Here is a 13233-nt window from a genome sequence, read left to right as displayed (position 1 = left end):
ATTTAGCTCTGGTTTTATTTTATTTTTTTTTAATTATTTTTTTAAAAGCTGGGCATACTGCCACCTACAAATAGTGGGATTTCTAGTGGTAAGAAAGAAGACTGTATGTGCTCTCCCAGTCCATCCTGCCCTGTCCCCAGTAATTATGATACCATGACTTTGAGTCTTGTCTCTGGTATAAGTTGTTCTCTACCTGGGGTGACATTTCTTCTCAGTGTTCATATTTCAGTGTTTGAGAAATTTTTGATTGTCAGAATTAGATGGGCATCCAGTGGGTAGAGGTCTAGGGTGCTATTGGACATCCTACATATACAGGATTGCCCCTTACTACAAATAATTGTTTGGCCCTACAGGTCAGTATTGCTGAGATTGAGAAACCTTGCCTTATCCAAATGAGGTTTTGCTTATATTGTCTTTTAATGAAAGCCATCAGATTTCACAAAATTTTGTCTCTTATTATGTACTAATAATTGATGGTAACAGTTATGTAGTTAAATTGATTTTAACATAGTATTCCTGATTAACTTGAATGAAAGTTACCATTTAAAATTTAGCCTTTACAAGTAGTTGTTCTCTTTGGTGCTACAAGTATATGTTTATAATAGTAAAAGAAATTTTTCAATCATGGCAAATACGTTTAAATATATTGTCAGTTTGGGTTTCTAATTCTTGAAAATGTTATATATTGGTCCTCCTCGAAATATTCTGGGACAAGTAATTTTTTTGTGTATGTGCTCTGAAGGAAGCTGAACGAATGCTTCAAGCTGATGACGACACTGTGCACCTTCCATTTGAAGGCGGAAGTCTCTTACAGATTCCAGTTAAGGCCCTAAAGTATAGGTGAGATAAAACTTCATCTTGTAAATTGTATTTCGTATACACGTTAAGTACATGAATAAGCCATGTAATGCTTTGTTAAAGTAGGGATCTCTATTTTTAAAAGATGACAAAACCGGTGTCTGCCATAAGTCAACTTAAAGGGGGTCCTCAGGAATCTGAAGAGGAAGTCTCACGGTCCTTCCCCTCTGCAGGTTTGTAGGCAGGAGTGAAGAGAAAGCTAGACTTGGACCGGAGCCTTAAACCAACTTCCATGCCTGGCAGACAAGAGTTACTTGTCCGGCATCACTCCTTCTGTTTTAATGAAGTTTAAAATCAGTATAGCTTTTCCCTTTCTGTCCTTTATTAGCCTGCATCAGTGTGTGCTGGAAAATTAACCTTTGTAATCCATTTTCTGATAAATCTTCCAAATCTTCCAAATTGTGACTATGTTCAGAGGCCCTAGAGCTCAAAGGTGTGACTTGACTGTTGGCAGTGAGTGCTCATATTATAAAAAAATTGAGTTCCATATATAGCTTATTATGTATGACTTTGATGATTTACATGTAAATTTAAGAACTAAAGGCAGTGGTAAATTCTGTCTTTAAACTCTGTGTACTTTATTGTAGTTTTAAAAGATTAAAAACATATTATTTCCTATTTCCACATTTATTGTATTTCTGATTAGCTTTTGATTGTAGCAAAGTCAGTTTTAGAATGTATGTAAGTTCCTTCCCTAACCAGTTAATGGAAAAGTTTTGTTGGTATTTATTAACTTTGGGGTTTTTTTCACTTTTAATTGATCTTTATAGTTTTTACAGAGGTCTTATTTAGACTTCTACATATTGATTAGTTTTGATAAATGAATTAATCCAGTAATATTCCTTTAAACTTTTTTACTATTAATTTTCATCATTGGTATTACTCTGTGTCACCTTTCATGATTTTCCCTCAAATCTTTCTTTACATACTTTAAACTAAATGCCAAGTATAGACATCTTAATATAGCCAGCTTTAGTCCCCTGCTTTGCTGGGTTCTATAAGTGTTAAATGAATTAATATATTAACTTTGTTGTACTCATAAAAAGAGTATAGGAACTGCCATGATGGTTATTAGTGAGTCATCAGTTTGCTGAGATTATTCGCCACTTAATTTCTATAGGTCCTACATTATCACTTACTCAGTATGATTATACATGGGCCTTGACAAATTTAAGTGGAATGTATACTATACTGTCTGATGTTTAACAAAAAGAATGATTATCTGTATATTTCCTTTTGCCTTTTTAAGTGATGACATAGGCCAAAATAAATGCTGCTTTGCTTAAAATTTGAACATTAAGAATGCTAGCAATTGGCTGACCTATTTATCTGCCCTAATTTAAAATCTTAAGTAACCTTGGATTACTTGCCATGAAAATCAAATGAGATGATAAAGAAAAACATTTGGAAACTGTAAAACTCCATAAAATATGAAACTAACTGATTTAATGTAGACAGATTTTTTCCCCCATCTTGTTTTATTTTGGGGAAAAAACAAAACATGTACTGTCTTTAAAAGTCTGAATTAATTCTACTAATGGGAAAGTTCGTAGAGGGGGACGTTTGAAATTAGAAAGTGCTTCAGGAATGTCTCTCTCCAGTTATTTGAAGTTGGCAACCAGCCACAGAAACATTTACTCAGAGAAGGTAGTTTCAAGTTGGTTGGATCTGCCATTGTGAATTTGGGCATTCAAATTTTGTGCACTTTAAAAAAATAGACTTGGTAAAGCACCTTTCCTAGAGATTCTGCAGTGACCATGTCACATTTCTCTGTAGTCTTATATTTTAAATGACCTTTGGATTTAAAGTGTGAACAAAGCTAGCACTTTCTAAAATGACTGCCATTTAGTTACTTATCACGTTGCTGCCATCACATTGTGAACTTAAGGCCTAATTCGACATTTGTATTTGTCGCTTATATGCATGAAATAGTACTCTTTTGGTTAGGAAAAAGGACTTTCAAATATATTTCTTTTAACTTCATAGTACTTTCACATTACTTGTGCCTGACAACCTTGAGCCCAAAATTATTTATGGATATCATCGTTGTTGGATTTAGGGTCTCGAAGGAATTTTGCAGTATTTTATAAAGACAGTGGTTACATTTATCTCTTACAATGAAGGACAGTATTTTGTTCCTTTGATTTTGATAAATTTGATAGAATAACACTTCGACATTAAAAATGTGAATGTCAGTTAAAAGTGATATTTATAAGCTTTTGTGTTTTTTGTTCAGATATTTTCAGAGCTCTGTTGTTTTTAAAGTGTTGCCTTTCCATCATTTTTTTAATGATTTTTTTTAAAAGCTTTTTTTTTTTTTTAAATCATAATCTTAAGTTTTCCTTATATACTTTGGATCTTTAGTTGATGAAATTGAAATTTGTGCCAGTTGTAAAAGTTTTGTAATTGACTTGAGGCTGTATTTTTTATATTTACAAGCACATAAATGTATTCTTTTATGTTATTTCAATAATATACTCATGGCCAAGATGATCATCATTGGCTTCATTGCCAATTTAATTAATCTTACTCCTAGTTTCGATTATACAGAAAGATGTAATTCCCCATGAGACCTTTATAAAACAGAACTCCCGAATTCTGATATTTTGCTGGACTTGGTTTAAGTGCATGACAAAGAGTTTTCTCAATTTTAAGTTGATGAAGACAAATATTATGTAGTTAAGAGTGACAATATTAATGCTTTTGCAAGTTCTGAATACTAACCAAAAAGTGTATTTGTTCTTCAGTGTTGATCCCTCAGTTGTTAACATATCAGATGAAATGGCCAAAACTGCACAGTGGAAGGCACTTTCCATGAATACTGAGAATGCCAAAGTAACCAGATCTAGCACGAGGTAGCTGTAACTCTTTACGCATTTTCTAACTAGCCAATTTTCAGTTGACTTATGGATAGATAGCTATTTCATAAAACCATTAAATGTAACTCAGTTTGCATAAGTTATATTCTCTTAACAAAACCCGCCTTCTTTTCTTCTTTCCTCCTTCCTTTTATCTGTCTATCCATCATTTTACTGAATACTGGAAATCAGGTATAAGTGCCAATAGGTTTTTTTTTTTAATTCATAATTGCCTATTTCCAAAAAAGCATTTGAGCCATTTTATAATAAAAACGAATATATCCATTTGGCAGTATGGAATAAGTATATAAAAGATCAGAAACCGTGTAAAGAAAGATAATTACTAGGGGTTACATAAATACTCTTAAGTGAACACTGCCTCCATCATGCTTTCTGATGGTCCAAGAAAAAGGACAGCCATGATTGTTTTCCTTGTTTTGTTTTAGCCTGCCATTTCTTCAGGTGAGGTAAGCATTTTCCTAGAAGATAGTTGGAAGAAATTTTTAACCCACAGATATAAACACCATTCAGTTTTATAAGGGACCAAGTATTCCATAATAATTTTCATGATTCCTTTTTTAGATTTCTTGTTAGGAAGCCATTTTTTCTTTCTTTCCCCCTCATTTTGAGGCCTGAATTTAAGGGATTCTAGTTTGATAACCATGAGTATTTTAATCCCTTGGGTCTGTGTTGAAATGAGGTATTATTCTGCAGTGTATTCAGTCATTCCTATTCCACAAATACTCTGTGTGCACCTTGTGCCAGACACTGTTGCGTGTCCATATACTTGGGCGTCAGGTCAAAACTTCTCTGGGCAAATGGTCACTAGCTGCTTCTGATTGGTTAGTTACTGTCTTTTGATAATAATTGGTTAGGTTTTATTCATTCCTTCCTCACCTCTTCTTAGAGCTTTGCTCCTCCTTAATCTCTGTTATCCCCCCACCTCTTTTTTTTTTTTTTTAAATCATTTCTTGACTTCTGATTCTCTAAGCTGGACTAATTCCTTTCTTCTACCTTTGATCTTAAAAGTTTTTTAAATTGAACTCTTTGTCATTTTGATTATTCCATGTAGCTAGAATTTAGCTTGATGCTCTTTTTACTCTTAATAATTTTTCACACCCTCTCAGCACTTGTGGCCCAGATTATTAGTATAGTTATAAATGTAAAGACCTTACAGTAATATTATTGTATCTTTGATACTTCTGCCTTTCATTCAGGTTGCCCCTCAATTCCAAATCACAGGGGAAGACAGACAGTGTTTGGGTTACATCATTTAACAGAAAAGATGTTTGGAGGTCTTTGCTCCAGTCTTGTCTGGAGAAGGCAGCAAATCACAGTGTGTTTTTATACATTTGAAAAGTTTTTTTCAAAACACAGATATTCATGTTTTACAATTAAACCAGTTACTTAAATCCATGGACATGGAATCATTATATTTGATATTAACTTGAAAATATAGAATATGTGTGTTTTGATTTCTTTGTGAACCAAATTTGGGGAAAGAAAGTTTGTAAATCTGTTACATTTTGCAGAAAATTATTTGATGCTTATCCGTATTAACGAAGATTGCCTTTTAATTTAATGGACCTGTCAGTGAAATATCACATGCTACAACTGTTTATAAAATAAAACTAATGAATCAAACTTAGTCATATAATGACTAATTTTAAGAAATGCCTCTTCAGTTGTAAGAAAAACATGAATTTCAGTGGCAAGCATATCCATTAAAAAAAACTTAATTTTTAATATTTGTCTTTCCGATCAAATTTACTGATATGAAAAGAAAGCAGTAAAATAATAATAGCGAGTCATATGTTTATAATATTAATAGTCATTTCAAAAGGCTTTTATTATGGATACTAAGTGTTGGCCATGTTTTGAATATAATATTTGTCCATTTCAAAATCTTTTATTCTCATTCTTTGTTTTAAATAGCCCCGAAAAACCTGTGAGTGTGAAAATAAATTTTGAAGATGAACCAGCAAAGAAATACATGGATGCTGAAACTTCGTTATAGAATTGAACCAAGAAGAATTATATATATATAGTTATACATATATATATAGATATATATATATGAGATGTGTGTCTTTCATGTCACTATATATAACAATATCGTATGTCAGGCTGTTTATGCGTGACTCCTGGGTTTTTTGAAGTAGTGTCTGAAGTTTGTTAGGAACACCTTGGGACTGTGTATATAATGAAATGGTCTTATGAGGTACATGGTTCTATTCAAATATTTATTCTGTTGGGAAAAAAAGTTCTGTTCTTCAGTAGAAAGATGTGGGGAAATGCATTCAATCTAGTTTTCCTTTATATCTATTTGTTCATCAGTGATAATTCATACCAACCTTAGGTGATGTACTTTGTCCATATATTTATAATTTTTACTTGAGTTACTAAAAATTTTTACATACTGTTTCACTTCTGTTAGTTCTTTATGGGAAGAACAAGGAGTCTTTATGCCGGTGTTGTGGGACAAATGGTAACATGTCATGGCTTCTCTGTATGTGTGTTTCATTTATGCAGTTGTCCATCATGTTTCACAAGCAGTGGAGAGTTTTTGGCTCTAAAGGTTAGAACAATAGAAACTTTCTAGATAAGAACCATAGTTTTGACCTTTATGTTTTTAAAATTTATTTTAAATCTTAAAACCTCCACATCTAGGTTTCTATTCCGATAGACAAGTGAAATTGCAGGTGATTTTATAATTTAACCCCATACCAGTCATAACTTTATGGATTTTAGAAGCTGTAAAATGCCAATTGATAATAGTTAAATTTTGTTGCCTTTGTAGAAGTCTTTTCTGAATCCTAATGCTTTATAAGACCTAGAATACCCACTCTGTTCTCTGCCTTTGCTGTCTTTTACTTCAAATGTGGTTAAGCTTATATCACGTTCACGTTCTTGATTATTTTTCTATTACAAGTAATATGATTAAATAATCAGGAGTCAGAATTCTCTTAATGGGTTTATGATCAGTATTACTTCATTCTAAAGAATTACCTTTCATTTCCTTGTTTACGTTGTTAGTCTTTCTATGGTATAGATAATATTTAATAGATGGTTATCTGTGATTTCATTTTAAACTATTTTATTTATTTTAATTGATATGATACTTAAATATTATATAAACATTTGAAAAGGTAGCAAATACAGAATAATTTAAAATGTTAATGTAAATAGTTGGTGCTCACTTGCATTTATGGTTTATTATCTTTGGAAGCAGTTGACAGATTTTTACATCTTTGATATGCAGCACTGCCATATTTGTATTTTAAAAGGAATTTCGACATTTTATGTATAGCTCAGATTGATGGCATTCTTTCTAGTTTGTGTTAGTATTTGTTATTTAGTTTCTGCTTTTCTGAGCTATCTTTTTACCTTCTAGCAAATCTTTTTAGTCATCTTTTATATACTCTTAGCTCTCCATGAAATAAATAAATGTTCTTATTTAAGCCTGTAGGACTGGATGAATGGGGTTGTGAAAGTGATTTGGCAAGAGGATAATTTACAAAAACCAAATGAGTATTGAGAAGCCACAGAAATACCGAAATTGTGACATGAATATTAGGATGAAAATCTTAATGCAATTCCAATGCTCCCTTTAATCATTTGTAATTAAAGTACAAAAGTATGAATGATCGATCTTACAGAGGATCATGAGGAATGCCAAAAGCTGATATTTTAGCACTTCTGGAGTGTTTTTAATCCATTCTAAGCTATTTTGATAGCTGATATGATTTCCCCATCGGAGACCATATTGTCAGATTCTAGTTAAAATAAAGGATTCGACTTCTGCCTCGAATGAGAAGTTGAAAATGTAGCTACTTTTCTTTAGAAAGTAGAGCTGGCATCATTCGGTACTGCCTGAAAAAGAGTTAGACTCTCTTGGCAATTGAAAATCGAGTATTACCCATGGTGCTTATTATTCTTTATGAGCTTCCATTGAGATGGTTCCTGTTACCATAGCAGCATAATCATTTCCAAAGGCCCCCGTATTTGCTGCTGTATTTTGTAAACTCCCCTGATGGACCTGAACAAGGGGATTTCCTCACATCATTTCTTTGTGTCTGGACATTGTAGGGTTAACAAATACGCTTATTTTACAGGAAGGGATTTTAAAATTTAAACTGAAAACTACCTGGGATCATAGTGTTTCTGTGATTTTATTTAATTATGTATAGTAATTGTCCAGTGCCAGAAAAACCATGACTTGCAAAATACTTTGCACTCAAAATGTTTTTACTGTTTCTAATTGTTCATGGTTTCTGCTTTCTTTTGACTACTTGACTTACAAAATGATCTGATATGACTACTCCATTGAAGAGCAAAGGTAACTCATGTTTATTAAGTAATTAACTGCTTGTTCTACATGGTTAGAATATTTTCCCACTATTTTTGAAAAATAACAATCATGGATAGTGTTCATTGCAAGACAGTGAAAAATATAATTTACTACATATATTAATTTTTAAATGTTGCCTTAAATAGGTGTAAATGAGCAGTAGTAATTGCAATGTACTGATTTACCTCAAGGTGCAAAATAATTAAACCTGTACATATTCCATTTACAAAATAAATTAATATAAACAGCCCTGCACTTTCTTAGAAGCCTTGGTTTCCAGGATGGAGCTTAGTGCTACTGAATACCCTGGCTACAGAGCCACCTCAGGGTAGTCTTCTCTCCACCCTGTTTTATTTATTTATAGATGTCTGTTTACAGAGACTATAATAAATCCTGATGTTGACCATCTGAAATCTTTCTTTTGAATGCTATTTCACTCTAAAATAGCAGCTTTTGAGAAAACAATGAACTAACTTCCTTATGACAAAAGGATGATTCTATATATTCTCTTATAATTTTAGATACGCTGAAGTGAAGCACACAGTCTTTCTAGTGTGTGTGTGTGTGTGTGTGAGAGAGAGAGAGAGAGAGAGAGAGAGAATGATGTTAAAAATCTTAAATCTCTTCAGTTGTTGAAAAAAGCTGTGGCGTATCAATGTTCCTATTTGCCAAGTCTTTGTAAAACATGTAGGACAAAATTTACGTGCTAATGCGTGTATTTATGAAGCAGGTTTCTTTACCACTCAAAATTACTAATTTTTGTTTTCTCCCTCCAAAAAGCATTTGTTTCTTCCTCATACTTCAAGTTTATGTATGTATATAATAGCTTTCTAAGTTTTTCCTTTCACAAAGACAGGTTCAAGATTCTATAGAACATAAAATGGTTTCTGAAACTGAGGCATTACATCAGAGCCTGCTGTCTGTCAAGGATCATATCATGTACTTCAGTTCTTTCAATGTGCTCAGCGTGTGAACCCTGTTTTAAAGTGCTCAGATTTTGGATGTGTAAGCCATTGATATAACATTGTAATTCAAAAATGTTTAAATTAAATAACTTAATATTTTAAATTTATTTATGTAGATGACATCATTGTTATCCTATGTAATACACGTGTGAAATGTCTTGGTTTAGTCCAACGATTATTTATTTTTTAGAAAGTAAGCTTAAAGATTTTAGGACATTGAAAATTTAAAATAGTGTTCAAAATTCAAAATTTGGCAATTTTAATGTGAAGTTGGTTCTTTTCTAACATATCAAAAATATAAGTATCAATAATAGGAAAATATACAGTTGGAAATGGAATCATCTAAAGATCAGTTTTTAAACTTCAGTTAGCACATACTGACTTCTACAGTTGACTTATAGTAATTGTTAAACCCCAGTGGTTTTTTAATCAGATTTTGTGCATTGATTGATTTTTGTGTTGTGGCTTTCCTTTTGTTACTTTAATATTAAAAATCTGGGGGGTTTTTGTTTGTTTTTTAGGGGTGTTATCTTCCAGTGTTTACTATGTTTGAATAAATAGAAATTGAATTTTATTGTTCATTTATATAGTTTTTGATAGCTTGGTATAATTTCACAGTACAGTTCTAATTTTTATGACTTTTATAATTACAATGATAGTATTTTCTTTTGTAATAAAATCCAAGGTAAATTAAACATTTAAAACGTTGAACTGGTATTTTTCATTTATATGAAGTACAAGTCTCTACCAAGTCTATAATGTGAACGATCCTGCCTTTCAAATTTGTTTCATAATTATTAGAAGAAAACTATTTTTTAGAGATGTTATTGAAGTTGAAAGAGCAATAAAAGTCTACTGAATTAGTTATTGGATATTGTCTTCACTTTGTACTTCGATTATTAGAATTGCTGTGTATCTTTCTCATGCAGAGAGATGGAGGATGAAGGAAAATAGGTGATTTCTGTTTCCTGCTTCCTAATATTCATATGCTTCAGTAAGGAGACAGGAAAGAAGGTGAAACAAAGTGTTGTGTGTTTCACAATGACTTTTTAATAGTTAGGAAATATCAAAATTAAAGCCCTTTAAGAAAGAGTAGGCTGGTCCATTATTTTCTCTATAAGAAGAAATCACTTCTGATATCCCAACATGAACTTGATAACCTTTGGGAGTAAGAAAGGTGCTTAGAGTTCTAGAAATCTCATCTGGAAGTTTTCTTACATTTATTTTAGGAAAAAGTGTTTTGTCAATTTATTATTCCCATCTATAGAACTTTGAGTTTTTGTTTTGTTTTTAGAAGGTGAGAGGAAAGGAAATCTTACTTATTTTTTTTTTTAATGATTTTTTATTATATTATGTTAGTCACCATACAGTACATCCCCGGTTTCCGATGTAAGGCTCGATGATTCATTAGTTGTGTATAACACCCAGTGCACCATGCAATACGTGCCCTCCTTACTACCCATCACCGGTCTATCCCATTCCCCCATCCCCCTCCCCTCTGAAGTCCTCAGTTTGTTTCTCATAGTCCATAGTCTCTCATGTTTCATTCCCCCTTCTGATTACCCCCCTTTCTTTATCCCTTTCTTCCCCTACCGATCATCTTAGTTCTTATGTTCCATAGATGAGAGACATCATATGATAGTTGTCTTTCTCTGCTTGACTTATTTCACTTAGCATTATCTCCTCCAGTGCCGTCCATGTGGCAGCAAATGTTGAGAACTCGTTCTTTCTGATAGCTGAGTAATATTCCATTGTATATATGGACCACAACTTCTTAATCCAGTCATCTGTTGAAGGGCACCTCGGCTCCTTCCACAATTTAGCTATTGTGGACATTGCTGCTATGAACATTGGGGTGCATATGGCCCTTCTCTTCACTACGTCTGTATCTTTGGGGTAAATACCCAGTAGTGCAATGGCTGGATCATAGGGTAGCTCAATTTTTAACTTTTTAAGGGACCTCCACACTGTTTTCCAGAGTGGCTGTACCAACTTGCATTCCCACCAACAATGTAGGAGGGATCCCCTTTCTCCACATCCTCTCCAACAATTGTTGTTTCTTGCCTTGTCTATTTTTGCCATTCTAACTGGCGTAAGGTGGTATCTCAGTGTGGTTTTGATTTGAATTTCCTTGATGGCTAATGATTTTGAACATTTTTTCATGTGTCTGTTAGCCATTTGTATGTCTTCATTGGAAAAGTGTCTGTTCATATCTTCTGCCCATTTTTTGATTTGTTTATTTGTTTCTCGTGTATTGAGTTTGAGAAGTTCTTTGTAGATCTTGGATACCAGTCCTTTATCTGTAGTGTCATTTACAAATATATTCTCCCATTCCGTGGGCTGCCTCTTAGTTTTTCTGACTGTTTCCTTGGCTGTGCAGAAACTTTTAATCTTGATGAAGTCCCATAAATTCATTTTATCTTTTGTTTCTCTTGCCTTTGGGGATGTGTCATGAAAAAGGTTGCTTTGACCGATGTCGTAGAGGTTGCTGCCTATGTTCTCCTCTAGAATTTTGATGGATTCCTGTCTCACATCGAGGTGTTTCATCCATTGGGAGTTTATTTTGGGGTATGGTGTGAGAGAGTGGTCAAGTTTCATTCTTTTACATGTAGCTGTCCAATTTTCCCAGCACCATTTATTGAAGAGACTGTCTTTTCCCACTGGATGTTTTTTCCTGCTTTATCAAATATTAGTTGCCCAAAGAGCCGAGGGTCCATTTCTGGGCTCTCTATTCTGTTCCATTGGTCTATGTGTCTGTTTTTGTGCCAGTACCATGCTGTCTTTGTGATCACAGCTTTGTAGTACAGCTCGAAATCCAGCATTGTGATGTCCCCAGCTTTGTTTTTCCTTTTCAACAGTTCCTTGGAGATTCGGGGCCTTTTCTGTTTCCATACAAATTTAAGGACTATTTGTTCCAGTTCTTTGAAAAATGTCCTCGGTATTTTGATCGGGATAGCATTGAAAGTGTAGATTGCTCTGGGTAGCATGGACATTTTAACTATGTTAATTCTTCCAATCCATGAGCATGGAATATCTTTCCATCTTTTTATGTCTTCCTCAATGTCTTTCAAGAGTGATTTATAGTTTCTAGAATATAGGTCCTTTACGTCTCTGGTTAAGTTAATTCCAAGGTAACGTATGGTTTTTGGTGCTATTGTAAATGGGATGGATTCCCTAATTTCTCTTTCTTCGGTCTCGTTATTCGTGTATAGAAATGCAACTGATTTCTGAGCATTGATTTTGTATCCTGCCACGTTACTGAATTGCTCTATAACTTCTAATAGTTTGGGAGTGGCTTCTTTTGGGTTTTCCATATAGAGTATCATGTCATCTGCAAAGAGAGACATTTTGACTTCTTCTTTGCCGATTTGAATACCTTTGATCCCTTTTTGTCGTCTGATTGCTGTTGCAAGGACTTCTAGTACTATGTTGAATAATAGTGGCGAGAGTGGGCATCCTTGTCGAGTTCCTGATCTTAAGGGAAAGGCTTTTAGCTTTTCCCCATTGAGAATAATATTTGCAGTAGGCTTTTCATAGATGGCTTTTATGAGATTGAGGAATGTACCTTCTATTCCTACACTCGGAAATCTTACTTATTTTGTTTTATCTTGCTCATTAAGGCGTATCTGATCTCTTGAGTATCAGTTCTTTCTATGGCTAACCTTTACATTTCTACCTTTAGGCTTTGAATGAGAACATTCCTGACTGGAAAACCTTTCTTTCAGTTTGTCTCTCGTTCTTTCGAGACTCGATTTCAGTTCTGCTTTTCCTTCAAATTGTACTCAACCTTCTGTTGCCAATTACAAGATCATTCTCATTCCTCGAGTGTAAGTGTGTGTGCGTGTGTATTTAAATACCCTTTTTTAGTCCTGGATGCCTTAGAAATTTGGGGAAACGATTTTGTCCTCTTGTTAATCCTGAAAATGTATACCTATTTTGGTACCTGTTTAAATTACTTTTATTCGTTCTTTATGTTGTAGTTAAGACTTTTATTTTGCTTTTGAACTTTTTACATTGTCTATGAAATCATTTCAGCGTAGCAAAACGGGTATTGGAAAACATAAAAAGGGGATAGATGTTAGGTGTTTCAAGTTTGGGCCCTACCACATAAGCCATAAACTTAAGGCACACATGACCCTTTGGGGGCATGGATCTTTATCACACAGAACAGTGTGGGCCCTTACCAGGTACAGAGGATAGT

The 13233-nt window shown here is 33.6% G+C and overlaps 1 protein-coding gene across 5 annotated transcripts in view; it reads left to right on the top strand.

Moving 5' to 3' along the window:
* Positions 1 to 9897, top strand: part of SLC4A7 (solute carrier family 4 member 7) — a 110903-nt gene extending 101006 nt beyond the window's left edge. For 3 of the 5 annotated variants that reach the window (XM_040636882.1, XM_040636881.1, XM_040636884.1), the window contains 3 exons: positions 743 to 840; positions 3606 to 3713; positions 5652 to 9897. In XM_040636882.1, coding sequence (XP_040492816.1) covers positions 743 to 840; positions 3606 to 3713; positions 5652 to 5733 — 288 coding nt within the window. In that variant the 3' untranslated portion in view covers positions 5734 to 9897. The remainder of the gene's footprint in view (positions 1 to 742; positions 841 to 3605; positions 3714 to 5651) is intronic. The other 2 variants (XM_040636885.1, XM_040636883.1) reach the window with 1 other exon arrangement.
* Positions 9898 to 13233: the final 3336 nt, after the last annotated feature.

This window comes from Ursus maritimus, unplaced genomic scaffold (genome assembly GCF_017311325.1).
Source record: "Ursus maritimus isolate PB19 unplaced genomic scaffold, ASM1731132v1 scaffold_20, whole genome shotgun sequence".
Lineage (NCBI taxonomy): Eukaryota > Metazoa > Chordata > Mammalia > Carnivora > Ursidae > Ursus > Ursus maritimus.
The sequence above is the reverse complement of the archived record's forward strand: the minus strand, read 5'-3'. Positions and strand labels throughout refer to the sequence as shown.